The sequence below is a fragment of the Oryctolagus cuniculus genome, chromosome 14, assembly GCF_964237555.1.
Source record: "Oryctolagus cuniculus chromosome 14, mOryCun1.1, whole genome shotgun sequence".
Classification (NCBI taxonomy): Eukaryota; Metazoa; Chordata; class Mammalia; order Lagomorpha; family Leporidae; genus Oryctolagus; species Oryctolagus cuniculus.
In genome coordinates this window covers 36,051,536-36,069,016 of record NC_091445.1, presented here as the reverse complement: position 1 = coordinate 36,069,016, position 17,481 = coordinate 36,051,536, and the positions used below count along the sequence as shown (strand labels likewise).

Sequence of the window (17,481 nt, the reverse complement as noted above, 5' to 3'; positions counted from 1 at the left end):
ATGTGGGCCACAGGTGGACTGGGGTCTTAGAAGGAGACAGTAATAGTAACAGCAGGAAGAAATCAAAGTAAACAACCACTTTAAATAAAGGGAAGGAAGGGGGCAGAAAGACAATACAAAATCAATGTTCAATGTACAGACCCTCTCTCCACATATATGGATCAAATGTTCATTCTTGTTTTGTTTCATTCAAAAGACTTTCCTTGCAATCCTCATTTTTATAGGATGGTAGCATCAAAGTACTCTTAAGAAATACTAACTAGGGCCAGCACTTTGGTGTAGTGGGCTAAGCCTCCACCTGCAGTGCCGGGATCTCATATTGGCACTGGTTCGTGTCCCAGATGCTACACTTCCAATCTAGCTCTATGTTATAGCCTGGGAAAGCAGCAGAAGATGGCCCAAGTGCTTGGGATCCTGCACCAGCATGGGAAACCCAGAAGAAACTCTTGGCTCCTGGCTTTGGATAGGCTCAGCTCTGGCCATTGCAGTCATCTGGGGAGTAAACCAGTGGATGGAAGATCTGTCTCTCCCTCCCTCCGTCTGTGGCTCTACCTCTCAAATACATAAACAAAATCTTAAAAAAATACTAACTTGAATCACCCCAATTTGCACTCCACAGATATAATTTAAAAGAAACATCGATAGATTTGGGGGTCTAAAATGGAGAGTTCCATAACATAGTTTAGATAACTTTTGAAGACTCACCTGTAGGTTTAACTGAATAAAACCCAATGGCCTCTCCTTTCTTCCACAGAATCTTAGCATAATCAGTACGGCTATGACACAGAAATGGGATCTCATTTCTCTCCATTTCCTGTTTTCTATAAATAATTCGATTCAGAACATATAGAACCACTCTCTCCCCAAGAGTGCTCACCTACAAAGAGAATCAAACACCAGACACAAGTTATAACATGGATCAGTTAGAAGATGCTATTTACCTTGCTCCATGCTCCCACACCTTATACTAGCATTCAAGATACTTCAACTATATTCAAAATCATTTCTAAAGCATCGGATTAACACAGATATGAGACAAATCATTCATATCAATAGCAATTCCTTTCCATAGACATTTTTGCACGGAACACTGCTTCTCAATGGAAAACGAGGAAAAACAAGTTCCCAATGCATGGTTCACCCAGCATCTCTTTCAGCATCAAGTCTCCTTCCTGCTTCCAGCTGCCCAGATTCAAGGTCTTCCAACCCCAACTGCAGCCCCTCTGTGTATACCGTCTTAACTCATTTTTACTCTATGCTTGACTTCACATTAAAAAAAAAAATCTTGGTGTTATCCCCTAAAGACGTAAAAGAACAATTACTTCAGTTGATGAGGGCAGTCATATTATGCTCTTAGGAAAGGAATCTGTCTCATCTTTTCCAGGTAAAACGTTCATTTAACCACCCTGCCCTCTGTTGACGACCCTGGGAGAAATCCCCACTTTCTTTTTTTTTTTTTTTTTTTAATTTTTTATTTATTTATTTATTTTTTTTTTAACTTTTATATAATGAATATAAATTTCCAAAGTACGATTTATGGATTACAATGGTTTCCCCCCCATACCGTCCCTCCCACCCACAACCCTCCCCTTTCCCACTCCCTCTCCCCTTCCATTCACATCAAGATTCATTTTCGATTATCTTAATATACAGAAGATCAGCTTAGTATACATTAAGTAAGGCTTTCAACAGTTTGCTCCCACACAGAAACATAAAGTGAAAAATAATAGATGATTTTTTTTAATGATGATGAAATCAGATCAGACCTATTGTCATGTTTAATCCCAGTGAGAGTCAAGTTGGGAGTTGATAGTTTCTTTTCTTTTCTTTTTTTTTTTTTTTTTTTTTTTTTTTTTACAGAGGATCAGTTTAGTATGCATTAAGTAAAGATTTCAACAGTTTGCACCCCCATAGAAACACAAAGTGAAATATATTGTTTGAGTACTCATTATAGCATTAAATCTCAATGCACAGCACATTAAGGACAGAGATCCTACATGAGGAGTAAGTGCACAGTGACTCCTGTTGTTGACTTTACCAATTGACACTCCTGTCTATGGCATCAGTAATCTCCCTATGCTCCAGTCATGAGTTTCCAAGGCTATGGAAGCCCCTTGAGTTCTCTGACTCTTATCTTGTTTAGACAAGGTCATAGTCAAAGTGGAGGTTCTCTCCTCCCTTCAGAGAAAGGTACCTCCTTCTTTGAAGACCTGTTCTTTCCACTGAGATCTCACTCACAGAGATCTTTTGCCAGAGTGTCTTGGCTTTCCATGCCTGAAATACTCTCATGGGCTTTTCAGCCAGATCCGAGTGCCTTTAGGGCTGATTCTGAGGCCAGAGTGCTATTTAGGGCATCTGCCATTCTATGAGTCTGCTGAGTATCTCACTTCCCATGTTGGATCACTCTCCCCTTTGAAATCCCCACTTTCTCTCCCACTCCCCTAGATCAAGTAACAGAAGACACTACTAGAGAGAGGCAGAGCTAGTGAAATACACTTGGGCCAACCACGTCAAATCCTAACATCAAGGAGTAAGTTTCCCACTGCTAAAACCAAGAGTCCTGTCCATAAAGTCTATTTTCCTCAAGTTACCATAAAGGAAGCCAAGCTGGCCCTTTGATTAAATTAGTGGAGGAAAAATGGATTCGCATACACATAGTACTCTCAAAAATACCCTTAGCAGGAGATATCCCTTATCAAACAACACAGCAAGTGACAAGGAACCACCAGCTTACAACTACTTCCTTCCCAGTACAGCTCTGCACTGAGTCCTTCCTCATACTGAGCTGAAATCAATCTCCCAAAGACTGCCACAACACAGCGTTCAAACACATCTGAAGACAGCCATGATGTTACCTTAATTTTTAAATCTGAGATAGAGAACAATAGAAGGAAAAGGCTAATCTAATGCAATCTAGGGTGCTCTTGCCATTCCAGTCTTCTCCCTTGAAATCGCTCCAGATCCTTAATACTTCTCTTCATGTTTGGCACTCAAGACATTATGATAAAAAGCACTGAAGATACTGCTGGGAGAAAGAGGCTTTCCATATAAACTTAACATTTTTATTAATTGTGCCTACATTCATTTTACTTCTAATTAAGCAAAGCCCAAGTCTTTTTGTATATGCTGTTTCAGTTTGGTTTTCATGGCGCTCACATAAAATTAATCTTTTTGAACCTATTCGTATCATGTTATCCTTATTTAATTTTAAATATCCTTATTTAATTTTATGTTAGATCCTCTGTTTCTTAATTCTGTTTTCCACGGATTTTTTTCCCCATTCAGCACTGTGGTATGCAGGACTGATAAGTCCGTCATCTATGTTTTCCTTTAAGTAGCTGATAACCTGGTGACCAGAACAGGGAAAAAAAAAAAAAAAAGACAAAGAGTTCTGCTATTAAAGACGTCCCTTCCATTCAACTGGGCAGTAGGTTTCAGGCACAGGGTTATGATCCTTATTACCTTGCTTCATTTTCACCACAACATGTGAACAGGAGGAATAAGGTTTATAAAAATAAAATCACTTTCTCAAAGTCATGTGTTTGTTAAATAGAATGGTTGCTCTCTTCTGTAGCTTAATCAACCATTTTTTTCCTTGTTAACCAGGATTTGACCAAAATAACAGTTCTCCCTTCACTGATTCCTCTACTTCTCAAAAGGTGGTTCAGCCACAAAGGCATTGAAGTTGAGGAAGACCTTACAGCAGAAGTCCAAATAGCTATTTTTGGTTTTGAAGCCTTCTCCCTTCTCAGTTGAGGACAGGGTACAACATATTATCATAGTAAGATGTCTCCTTTAGCCTTCACATTCAAATGTCGTCTATGATGAGCAAACCTCAGTCACATTTAAGTACTTTGGAGTGTTTACTTTCTTGAAATAGATACTTCCTTTTTGCTATCTATCAGAACTGTTTCTAAGGACAAATTCTATTCCTCTATGCTATCTAATCCTCCAATTTTATGGTTTTATGCAGATTTTAAATTCCCTCCTCCCTTTTATTTTTAGTTTAGAGTTCTATATCAGATCTGCAGATAACCAGGTGTACACATTTTCCTAGTCCTTGGGCAATGAGCTCACTAGCCTACAATCTTAAGATACATCTGAGAATTAATGCAGTACCCAAAGTAACTGCAGTAACTGTAATATTCTCCTCAGATCATTTCCTCCCTTTGCACTTGGAATTTTGAAAGACTTCCAGACACAAAAGGAAGAAAATGAAAATACCCCTGTAACTTGAAAGGTTCTCAATTTTCTATACTGGATGTCAACATTTCTTGACATGCTTTCCTTGTTTCTTCTGAGTCAAGTGTCCCACCATAATGAACTGTCACAGCTGGCACCTAGCAGATTTTACAAGTTATTAAATGTTTGGCCTATCTTAGAAATATTCTAAAAAAGACTATTGAGATATATATTTCTGTTAATTCTACTCCCCTCAGCATGGATCCCTGCACCTATGAATGAGTAGTAGTCTTTTTCCAAAAAGTTTGTAGTCTCACGAGTCTAATATACTTCTAGCAAGTCAAAATTCTTATCCCTCCACTGTTACTGTAAATCATTCTTACAGTTGCTAAAGATGTCAACAATTTATTTCCTTCCCTGCCTCCTGAAATATTTTCTTCATTTCTACAGATCTCCCCATCGTGTCCTATTTATCCTCTAACAACGAAAGCACCAGATATGTCTCTTATACCTTTTTGCCTCTAGCATAAAAACCAAAATACCTCCTTTTTAGCTATGCTAGTATTTATATATTTTGATAAGTTTTCTATTCTTTCCAACCCTAAAACCAAAAGTCTACAACACTGTTCAGCATTGGCTGAGTTCTATTACACCCTGCAAAGGGTGGAAGCTTGCTCTCTGAACAACCTGGTCACTATATGGTTCAGAACGCTGTGTAGACATCTGAGGAGGCCTTGCTAACAGACAAAACTTTCCCGGTCAGTCTCTCTTGGGGACAGATAAGCAACCACAGTGATAGAACTAGCTTTTTCTTTACTGAAATAAGAAAACTAAAAGCTAAAATATATAAAAAGCAGACACTGTTCCTCACCCAATTCTCAGATATCTTTAGAATCACATAAAATTGGGGAAGCCCAACCCAACAGCCAGTTTCATCAGAATGAAATTCTGGGAATTTAATTTAACCTGATTATACTGAAATAGGGAACAGGTTGACAACATTAAGAGTTATCACTGCTTAGAGGGAACATTGTGAGATGGCCTCATAAGAAATATTTCTGTTAAAAACCACAGGATCTTGTTACCTGCTTGAGCCCTTCTCTTGAAGGGATAGATGTTTTCACAATATCATCAATTGCCCACCACTGATCAGCAAGGTAAAGTGCCACAGCTAAAAGAGAATGAGTCATCATTAACATTTAAGTCTTAAAGTATACAATATTATTGTGACTATCTACAAAGACACTTTTAAATACGCCTACATCTTATACTTTATAATGTAGCCCCATTTATAACATTTTCATTTTACCCATTAAACATTTAACTATAAGCAACTGAGAATCAGATTTTCCTGAAATAAATGAAGTAAGTTTTTAAAGAACAAATTCCTTCATGTAGCTATCTTTTTAATGAATTTCTAACAGTTTGGAAAAAATGGTTCTCAATTTACAAAAATTAAGCAAGAAAAAAAGAGACCTGTGAGTGAATCCTCAGGAGCAAAGAGAGCAAGAATTTTCTGAGTTTGATCTCCACCATAAAGAGGCACGAAGCCTACATTTGACAGGCTAATAGGAATCTGAAATGACAATTGATTAAAGATTAGTGAAGAGTCTGTGAGGAAAACATAACACAAACACCAATCATTTACCAAAGGACGAAACTTTTCCTACATAAATTTTAATTATGTAGCTTTACTCATAGGAGATGACATTTCTAATTTCTTTAAAAAAGTCGGGGGAGAGGTGTAAATCAAGTAGACTTCCCTTTTGGAGGAATTTGATCTTTTAGGTGAAAAATGAGTAAAAGCAAAAGCCATGGCATGGCTCACAGAGTCACTAGAAAAACAAGCAATAATTTGTAGTCCCTTACTTTAGACTACACGAGGAGTATATTCCATTTTCTGGTGAATGTTAGGTCATTTTTTTCCAGTAAGATACATTCAATACTTTTAACACTTTTCTGCCTTCATTAATCCAACAGTAATTCCCCATTTAGAGACTTCGCTACAGTTCAGAGAATTATAAAATAGTGGTGCTAAAGAAATCTTTTTCATCATCTTTAACCTGACATAATTTCCAGAAGAAAAACCCGAGGCCTAGAAAGGGTACAGAATTCGCAACCTCAGTTCTCAGTGGAACTCTAGTGATCTCAAGTCTACTGATCCACCATACTCTATCATGGCTACTAACCAAAAGGTGTGATTTCACCACTGTAGAAAAAGAAACAAGATTCATGACACAAAAATGTGCAGTTTTGCTGTTATTTTTTAAATTTCTGAAGAAATTCCTAAACTCAAAAATTCCAAATCTAAACATCAGTTTGCACAAATATGGCAACAAGCCTTACCAAAACTGATAAACTTCTTAGGTATAATTTTAAAGGCAAAAAAAGATAACTATTATCAATAACCTGTGGAATTTATCTTCTTAAAAACTGATTATGGTGCTTTATTAACTAATATATGATTTTTTCTGAATCAATTTCTGAAAAGCATTTTAAAAGTGAATGATTAACACTTTAAAATGAAAATAAGAGGATACTGATTTCATGTACAAAAATGAGCATGAAAGGATAAAAATCACTGCAGAATGCCTCACCGTAACATTGAGAAGAGAAAAGCTCTCTGGATTTTCAGGATCCCCACACCTTAAATCTGACATGTAATCTTCAGCAGCAGTTTCCAGTTCCTCATGACTGCAATTATCCAGCATATCCACAGGGAACGCCATTCTCTTTAACAAAACAACATGAAACAAAACATTTCACAATATGAAATACTACCTGTCTGTACTCAGAAAAATTTTACTCAATATTGCCATATTTTATTGTATGATTTTATTCATTTATTTGAAAGGCAGAGTAACAGAGAGGGAAAGAAAGAGAGACAGAGATAGAGACAGAGAGAGAGAGAGATCCATTTTTCATCCGCTAGCTCACTCCCCAAAAGGTCAGAACAACTGGTGTGTTAGAGGCCTTCGTCTTTTAATTAAACTTGTTTCTAACATGATTAAAGTTGTGGTAGAGGCCTTCTCAAGGTCAGAAGAAGAAAAAAAGGGAGGAATCTGTCCTGGGAATGAAACGCAGTTATTATCTACTTGACTGTGAAATTACTATCTGCTTGAGTTCTTGCTTGTTAGCCCCAAGCGGTGGTGTTAACCCTTGATAGACAGCATACAGCTCAGTATGTGTAAAAGAAACATATCAGTGAATATGAGTGCATGAGCAGTAGTGTATCAGTTCCTATAGTTGCCATGTAACATCAGAATATCCAATCAAATGTATGCATGTAACCATACAAAGACAAAGAAGCTAAAACCTTATATAAAGAAACACCCCTCTTTTTCAAGGCTCAGGCTTTTGGATAAAAATCCAACTAAGCCTTATGCTGGCATAAAGATAACAACCACAATAATAACAATAATTTAAAAAATACTACTTCTGGGTCTGGCGCTGTGGCGTAGAGGGTAAAGCTACCACCTGCAGTACTGGCATCCCATATGAGTGCAGGTAGGAGTCCTGGCTGTTCCAATTCCCAATCCAGCTCTCTGCTCTGGCCTGGGAGAGCAATGGAGGATGGCCCAAGTCCTTGGGCCCCTCACCTGTGTGGAAGACCCGGAAGAAGCTCCTGGCTCCTAGCTTAGGATAGGCCCAGCTCCGGACATTGTGGATATTTGGGGAGTGAACCAGCAGATGGAAGACTTTCTCTCTCTCTGGTTCTGCCTCTCTGTAACTCTGCCTTTCAAATAAATAAATAAATAAATCTTGGAAAAAAAAAAAAGTACTTCCTGTTAAAGGACTTGGTGTCTCATCTCTGTTCACAAATCCTGCTATACCAGGCTGAAGCCAGAAACTGAGAACTCCACCTTGGTCTCCTGTGTAGGTGGCAGGAGCACAAGCTTTCCTAGGCACATTAGCAGGGAGCTGGATCTGAAGGAGAGCAGCTGTGACTGGAACCAGCACTCCGATACAGGAAGCTAGCATCTGAAGCAGCGGCTTAACTTTCCATGGCACAATGCCAGCCTTATCATATTTTATTAAAAGGTACTTCTAAAATTCACTGTAGGAAAACAGACAATTAAGCCTGCCAATTGAACCATGTTTGTCAAAAAGAAACTTTCAAACATTATTCATTTGTATTAAAAACAGGCAATAAAACCAGAATTAATACTCATTGTTGGTAAAAATATTTATAAAAGTATAGGACATATATATATATATATATGCACATATACACAAAATATACATAAATATATTCTTATATAATCTTTAACATAAGAGTCACCATAATGATTTTAAAATGATTAAAACTGTCATAAAACTGGTAAAGGTTGCACAACTCTATAAATTTACTAAATAAAAAAATCAAGGCCAGGTGGGTGATGGTTTAAGTGCATGGGTCCCTGCTATCCATGTAGGAGACCCAGATGGAGTTCTAGGTTCTCCTCTTTTGCCTTGCCCAGCCCCAGCTGTTGCAGACATCTGGGAAGTGAACCAAAAGATGGATGGATAGATCTCTCTCCCCCTCCATCCTTTCAAGTAGATAAAAATAAACATTTAAAACAAGAGAAATACACATTGAATTGTAACGTGTCAATAGGTGAATCCTGTAGTAAATTTTATTTCATATACATACACGGGGTGAGGCTTCTAAAAATTTGTGGAAAAATGGAATTAACAGATAAGCAAATTTCATAGGAGCTTTTAAAAGCCCCTCTGGTGTGTGTGTGTTTAAAAATAAAAAACAGCCAGCACTTTAACAGAGAAACATTAAAAGCTTTCCCACTAAAGTGAAGAAAAATAAGTCTCCAAGTACTACACGATGTTATGCAGCACTGGCCAATGCAACTGGATGAGAGAAAGCAGTAAATGGCACAACCATCGATCTGTCCTAAACTTCAATAATTTGCATACCACCAGCAACATTTTTTTCTGTGTCAATCGTGTAAACCGTTAGTCAATACTTTTCTCAATTTACTTTTTTAAAAATCACACATTCCTCTCATCCCATTCCTACTCAATTTCTTAAAATTGTGGTAAAAAATACATAATAAAATTTACTATTTTAACTGTACAGTTCAGTAGCAGTAAATTCTAAATGTTGGGCAACCACATGGTACCACTATCCATTTCTAGAAATTTTTAGTTATCCCAAACAGAAAATATGTACCCACTAAAAACTTGAAAGGCAAAAATGATGGCTCAATTAATTGGTTTCCTGTTGTTCATGGTGGGAATCCTCCTGGCTCTGGGCCTGGCCCAGCCTCAGCAGTTGTGGGTAATTGAGAGAGTGCAGTGAATGAGTACTTGTTTCTCTCTTTCTTTCTCTTTCTCTCTCTCTCCTTCACTTTTTTTCCCTCCCTCCCTCCTCCACTTTCTCTCCCTCTCTCTCAAATAAGAAATAAAAATATCTCTTAAATCACTTTAGGTATGCCAGCACATGTTAGACAACATTGTACTATAGTATGGGGTTGTTTATCACAAGAAGACTTTACTACAGATCAAAGCCAAATGGAAAACGACTAAAGTGTGGAAACAAAAAGTCATCACATTTCATTCTTAAATATTTTTAAATTGAGGCTTTTAAATGCAAAATAATAACTTCTGGGCTTATTTTTATTTTTAGCCAGATTATACCTTTATTTATATACAAAATTTTACTTAAATACAAAATAATAGTTTCTCTGAGTCTGACAATTAATATACTCTAAAATTTGCATACAGAATAAAATCCCACTTAATTATAAGTTGTGATTAAACAAGTATATTTATTGTAAGTTTTACTATGAAAAAAATAGAAAATATTTCTCTAATTCCAAAGGCCTAATTCATATACACAAAAACACACATTCTAAAACATTTTTGTTTGCAAATCTGCTCTTAAATCCATTTTTTTATTACCAGTTCCTCACAATGCTAAATTTTATCAGAACTTAGAGGAAATAAACCAGAGATTACTATAATTCAGTAAGAGCAGCAGTTAACATTTACTGAGAAGTGTCATCCACGTACTAGGCTTTAACAACAATGTCATATTTAATATTCACATATAACAAAGTATTTATACCAGCTCCACTACTGAGAAAGAAACAGCTTTAGAGTTTAAGAGACATGTCTAAGGTTACATCACTACTGGAGTTAGGCTAGGAACCCAGGCAATCAGATACACATACCAATATAATGACCGTTACTCAATATGAAAACCAAGTATCATAGTATTTATTGCAGTTCTATAAAATTTCCTTCTATAAAATACTATAATAGTTACTTTATTATTAAATATTCTATGCACGTACTATACTAGAACGAGTACTGCGATTGGGAATCTGTGACCTTGGTTCCTGGGTCAGTTCTGCCACTAACAAGCTTTCTGACTACAGGCAAAATACTTACCCATGGAAATAAGGGCCACAACTGGACAGGATAATTCTGAAGACCTTTCAACTTCTAAATGCTTATCATTGCTTTTTAAAATCTTGGTGAATTTTAGACTACTAACCTTTTGGCAGATATGACAATTTAGAAAGCCAAGAATAGAGCGGTAAGGTTCCAGAGAGAAATACAGGTTAGGATAAATCTCTTGGTTCCCCCTCCTCTTCTTTGTTGTTTTTAAGCTTCTGTTCTATGTTACATAATTGTAAAGCTGTCAGATCAAATTTTGTCAAGCACTTTATGCTCTACCCATGCGATAAACTAAAAAGCCTAAATAGCTTCTACATGAATGAAGAAGCTTAGCACAGCCTCAAGCAAACTAACTCATCAAAAAAACTGACACAGAATGGACAGTGAAGTGTAAAAAGTGTCCAGAATAATTTAAAAATTAAGCAAATGAGTATGTTCATCAATCCTGGCTAACCTGTACAAAGGCATAATATTCAGACTGCTTACATAAGAGCTCTAAGAGCTCTTATCAGCATCAGCTGCATTGTATCCATCTTTTACTGCTATCCCTTTTTTTTTTTAAATAATTATTTGAAAGAATGACTTGCTCTTAACAACAAAATACATGAAAAACATTTGGAAAACAAATCCCTGTTAATGTGACTTTTCCTTATTTATTGATTACTGGATATCAACTATACCCTCTAAAAATGGAAACCTAAGTTCAGTTCCTAAAGTATTTCATGATTCTTCTTTTCTTTTGAGAGGCAGAGACAGGGAAGGACAGCTCCCATCCACTGCTTAATGCAAAATGCTATGGCTGAGCAAGTACCATAGCTGGTAGCCAGGAGCCAGAAGCCATGAATGCAATCCAGGTTTCCCACATGAATAGCAGTAACCCAATTACTTAAGCCATCACGGCAACCTCCCAGGCTCTGCATTGGTGGAAAGGCAGAGTCAGAAGCTACAGCCAGGAATGGAACCCAGACATTTTGGTGTGGAACATAGGCATCTTAACCACTAAACAGCCATTTCAATTTCAAGAGTCTTTATTGCTACTTTTAGGGCTATACAGAGGGGACCAGATTCAAAAAGAAGTATGGACAGTTTAGAGCTTAAAGAATTCTCGGCCGGCGCCGCAGCTCACTAGGCTAATCCTCCGCCTTGCGGCGCCGGCACACCAGGTTCTAGTCCTGGTCGGGGCACCGGATTCTGTCCCGGTTGCCCCTCTTCCAGGCCAGCTCTCTGCTGTGGCCAGGGAGTGCAGTGGAGGATGGCCCAAGTGCTTGGGCCCTGTACCCCATGGGAGACCAGGATAAGCACCTGGCTCCTGCCATCGGATCAGCGCGGTGCGCCGGCCACAGCGTTGTGGCCATTGGAGGGTGAACCAACGGCAAAGGAAGACCTTTCTCTCTGTCTCTCTCTCTCACTGTCCACTCTGTTTGTCAAAAAAAAAAAAAAAATTTCTCAGTGAGAAAATAATGACCCTTTCAACCAACCCAAGTTCATGCGAATATTTCATGACTGTGTCTCCAAGACTGAGGAAAAAGTTAGGTATTCAAGCAATGTAATCAGCAATGTACCCAACTTTTATACAGAAAGCCAGTTTCTGAACCCTATGGTTGTTCTCTTGATTTCTTCCTTTTCTTAATAAAATTATTTCTTTCCTACCTACCTACACTGTACCCATCAGATCAATAATCAAACTGACTTTTTCTTCTATTCCCTCCTGCCCTAGACAAGGTCCTAAATCCCGGATTCATCCAACCATTACCTTAACTCTGACAGGTGATCTCCAACAGGTCTCGACTCTGCTCAACAATTCTTTTCTGTCCTCTAAGAAATGAAACTGGTGGCCAGTGCCGCGGCTCAATAGGCTAATCCTCTGCCTTGCGGCACCGGCACACCAGGTTCTAGTCCCGGTCGGGGCACCAGATTCTGTCCTGGTTGCCCCTCTTCCAGGTCAGCTCTCTGCTGTGGCCAGGGAGTGCAGTGGAAGATGGCCCAAGTGCTTGGGCCCTGCACCCCATGGGAGACCAGGAGAAGCACCTGGCTCCTGCCATTGGATCAGTGTGGTGCGCCGTGGCGGCCATTGAAGGGTGAACCAATGGAAAAGAAAGACCTTTCTCTCTGTCTCTCTCTCTCACTTTCCACTCTGCCTGTCAAAAAAAAAAAAATAATAAAAAAATAAAAATAAATAAAAATTTAAAAAAAGAAATGAAACTGGATTAACGGTACATGAGGACTGCCTATAAATCTGTAGATAGTGAAGCAGGAAGTTAATTGAGATCGATACTTGTTCCTCTTTTTGAGTAGAAAGCAAAACTACCTTTTGAAATAAAAATCACTAATCTAATGGTGGACTAAGCTCATAAAAAGCCAGGTAGAACAGAAGCTTGCTCTCTCCTCCTCATGGACTCAGGACAACCAGAGCAGGGTATGCTAATTCCTGGCCCACTCTCCCTAAATAAAGCCCTAATTCGCCTGTGTATTTTTTCTCACTTTGTAAATAAAGTTTATCACATTGCATGCCATGTTTGCACCAGTACTTAAAATTCTTCACTAAGTAAAAAGCAAGAATCTGGAAAATTTAGGCCCAACCTAGCTCACAACAATTATGCTGCACATGACTAAATTATTTCCTACAATATCTTCAGCCTTTATCAAAAACCCAAGAGAGGAGTACTTTATCTTCACTTGGCAGATGATAAAAATAAAACAAATCACTTGAGTTAAACAATGGAACACGACTAGCAAGCAGCAAAACTGCCTCCCATGTCCATTCCGTTCATCACAATGGTATGTGTGAAAGCACAGCATCTTAGGTAGTCCTAAAATGGTTAAAGATTGCTTACTATAGCAAAGTCTTATAAGAGTTCATCCTAACCAAAAGTTTAATTTACTTTTCACGTACAAGAAAATACTTCTACATTAGGAACTGCTTAAACATGAAGGTACTGAGAATTTGGTATGGTTTAGGACTTCAAAAGAAAAATTCAATGCTATTGCAAAAGTAATAAATACTTAAAATTATAAATGAACACATCAATAGCTGGAAATTAAAAACATACAGAAAGAAAAAGGAACCATCAAAAATATTAAGAATTAAATATTAAATTTTTATAGTTAAAAAATAAATTGATGAGGACAGAATTGTGTTGTAGCAGGTAAAGTCACAATTTGTGAAACGAGCATCCCATTTGGGCATGGGTTCAAGTCCTGGCTGCTCCATTTCTGATCCAGCTCCTTGCAAATAGCCTTGGGAAAGCAGTGGAAGATGGCCCAAGTGCTTGGGCCCCTGCAGCCACATGGGAGACCCAGATGAAACTCTGGGTTCCTGGCTTAGGCCTGGCTCAGTCCTGGTCTTTGTGGTCACCTGGGGAGTGAACCAGAGCATGATCTTCAAAGATATCTCTTGCTCTCTCTGTAGCTCTTTCAAATAAGGAAATACATCTTTAAAAATAATAAATAAGTTGACAAGATAGATCAATATATATGGGGGGGGGGGCGGAATCTGGCCCAGGAGCAATGTAAAGCCCAGAAAATCATTTGGTCTGGCCTAACAAGGTAACCACAGGTGGGACTAATTTCTGTAAATCTATGGCAGGTTTTTTTTTTTTTTTAAAGATTTATTTATTTGAAAGGCAGAGTTACAAAGACAGAGAAAAGAAACACAAAGAGATTATCTTCCTTTGCTGGTTCACTCCCCAGTGGCTGCAAAGATCAGGGTTTTGCTAGGTCCAAGACATGAACCAATGGCTTCATCCAGGTCTTCCCATGTAAATGGCAGGGCACAAGCACTTAGGCCATCTTCCACTGTTTCCCAGGCCATTAGCAGGGAGCTGGATCTGCAGTAGAGCACCTGGGACTTGAACCAGTGATCACATGGAATGCCACTGCAGGTGGCAGCCCAACAGGCTATGCCGCAATCCTGGCCCCAGTAGGCTAATTTTTTTTTTTTTTTTTTTTTTTTGACAGGCAGAGTGGACAGTGAGAGAGAGAGACAGAGAGAAAGGTCTTCCTTTTCCGTTGGTTCACCCTCCAATGGCTGCCGCGGCCGGCGCGCTGCGGCCGGCGCACCGTGCTGATCCGATGGCAGGAGCCAGGAGCCAGGTGCTTTTCCTGGTCTCCCATGGGGTGCAGGGCCCAAGCACCTGGGCCATCCTCCACTGCACTCCCTGGCCACAGCAGAGGGCTGGCCTGGAAGAGGGGCAACCGGGACAGAATCCGGCGCCCCGACCGGGACTAGAACCCGGTGTGCCGGCGCCGCTAGGCGGAGGATTAGCCTAGTGAGCCGCGGCGCCGGCCCCAGTAGGCTAATTTTTAAGTTGATAATTTTGTATAGCCCACGGATTATGATATAAATATCTACATGGCCCTTACCAGAAAAAAGGTTCCCCACCCCTTAAGATACAGAACCCATAGAAGATTTTCATAATTTTACTTCTTCAGAAGGCTAATGTTAAAAGAAAAACAAGACTACTGTCTAAAGGAAAAATTAAATCATTGTAGACACTATAACAGTATTTTTCAAGATAGTGTATGGGCCACTTACATCAGTAACAATGGGGATTTCTAATATATGCATACAATTTCCCAGATTCACATAAAACGTACTAAAATCAGAATTTTTATAAGCAGAGCTAAGACAGGTACATTTTTAGTAAGTCTTTCTAAGTGACCTTTTGTTTAATAAAGGTTGATAAATACAAAAATAAATGATTTAAAATATTTTATAACTTTTTAATAACCTTCAGGTATTCTTAACAGTTATTTAAAATCTTTCTTTTTAATTGAAAAAACACTTTTAAAAACTAAATATTTTGCTATTGTAAAGCTTTATCGTCCCATATATGTCCATGTTACAATTAATCTCTATAAAAATATTTGTTGCATTTGGGCTATTTATTAACCTTCCTTCATCACCAAATTTGAGATTTAGAAACTAACTTAACTAGGAGATGCAGAGGTTGGGAACCTTTTATCTGCCAAGGACCATTTGGATATTTTTATCATCATTCATGAGACATACTAAATTATCAATTTTTTTATTTTTATTTATTTATTTATTTTTTGACAGGCAGAGTAGACAGTGAGAGAGACAGAGAGAAAGGTCTTCCTTTTGCTGTTGGTTCACCCTCCTATGGCCGGCGCGGCTGAGGCGCTGCGGCTGGTGCACTGCGCTGATCTGATGGCAGGAGCCAGGCACTTATCCTGGTCTCCCATGGGGTGCAGGGCCCAAGCACTTGGGCCATCCTCCACTGCACTCCCTGGCCACAGCAGAGAGCTGGCCTGGAAGAGGGGCAACCGGGACAGAATCCGGCGCCCCGACCGGGACTAGAACCCGGTGTGCCAGTGCCGCAAGGTGGAGGATTAGCCTAGTGAGCCGTGGCGCCGGCCCTAAATTATCAATTTAAAAATTAGCCTGCTATATAGTTTTACTGAACTTCGAGTCCTACCTGTGGTTGCCTTGGCAGGGCTGGACCAAACAATTTTGCAGGCTTTAAATGGCCTGTGGGCCTGATGTTCTGGAGCCCTGGTTTAGCGTTTTGGCTCCTAAGTGCACATTATATATTTTGTCAAATAAGATCTAAAGGACTTGAAATGCAGCAAGTCAGAATTTTTGTAACTTACATTAAAAAGGTAAAATATCTCACTAATATTGATTGTGATTATATATTGAGTTGTTTATGGCTGACAATTAATTAAAAAAAAACTAAGAAAAAAGAAAAAGAAAACCTAATCATGGCACAAGATTTTCTGTGTAGATAAGGGTGGTACAAAATATTATTTATGGGCACTATTGTGGCACAGCAGGTTAAGCTGCAGCTTTGCAACGCCAGTTTTTCCACACTGGAGTGCCGATTCAAGTCCCAGCTGCTCTGTTACCAATCCATTTCCCTCCTAATTTGTTTATGAAAGCAGTGAAAGATGGGCCCTTGCAACCCATGCAGTAGACTGGGATGGAGCTTCTGGCTCTTGGCTTTGGCTTGGCCCAGCCCCAGCCATTACAGTCAACTGGGGGAGTGTACCAGCAGATGGAAAATTTATCTCTCCTTATCTCTGTTATTCTACCTTTCAAATAAATAAATTCTTAAAAAAATACTGTATAAAGGAGTATACTTTTCAGCAAAAGTGACAAAATAACTAGCTGTGTTACCTAAGGGCAAATTATTTGAACACAAAATATATAGAGAAAAATAATCTCTGGTTGAGGAATAAGCTGCTGCTAATAACTGAAAACATATTAAAATTTTTAAATGTGAAAATGAAAAATCAAAAACAAATTACAACCTGTATAACCCACAGAAACTAACATCTTACTATAGACAAATAATACATTTTTTAAAGCTAAAATGCAAAGAAATAAAGAGCATGAATAGATCACTCATAAAACAGGAAAAACTCATTTAGAATTTTTTAAAAAGTCCACTTTCATATTTTTTTTTGACAGGCAGAGTGGACAGTGAGAGAGAGAGACAGAGAGAAAGGACTCCCTTTTTCTGTTGGTTCACCCCCTATTGGCTGCTGTGGCCGGCGCACTGCGCTCATCTGAAGCCAGGAGCCAGGTGCTTCTCCTGGTCTCCCATGGGGTGCAGGGCCCAAGCACTTGGGTCATCCTCCACTGCCTTCCCGGGCCACAGCAGAGAGCTGGATTGGAAGAGGAGCAACTGGGACAGAATCCACCACCCCAATCGGGACTAGAACCCGGTGTGCCGGTGCTGCAGGCGGAGGATTAGCCTAGTGAGCCACGGCGGCACCAGCCCACTTTCATACATTTTTAAACCAAATTCACTTACAAATAAAACTGTTGTGTATTTGTACAGATAAGCCTGTAAAAACATAAAATTATATTGTTATCAGCAGTTGTTCCTGGTACAGGAAGAAGGGGAGGGCTCCAAGGGAGGAGACACAGGGAAG

General features: G+C 38.9%; 1 protein-coding gene across 7 annotated transcripts in view; it reads right to left on the bottom strand.

The window, feature by feature from the left end:
• Positions 1 to 17,481, bottom strand: part of FAM169A (family with sequence similarity 169 member A) — an 83,750-nt gene that overhangs the window by 52,802 nt on the left and 13,467 nt on the right. For 2 of the 7 annotated variants that reach the window (XM_008274546.4, XM_051833236.2), the window contains exons 2-5: positions 6,780 to 6,914; positions 5,659 to 5,758; positions 5,268 to 5,353; positions 706 to 877 (exon numbers count right to left, since the gene is read on the bottom strand). In XM_008274546.4, coding sequence (XP_008272768.1) covers positions 706 to 877; positions 5,268 to 5,353; positions 5,659 to 5,758; positions 6,780 to 6,911 — 490 coding nt within the window. In that variant the 5' untranslated portion in view covers positions 6,912 to 6,914. Of the gene's footprint in view, positions 1 to 705; positions 878 to 5,267; positions 5,354 to 5,658; positions 5,759 to 6,779; positions 6,915 to 8,045; positions 8,250 to 10,572; positions 11,472 to 17,481 lie in introns of those variants that run through there. The other 5 variants (XM_051833237.2, XM_070056890.1, XM_051833234.2 and 2 more) reach the window with 5 other exon arrangements.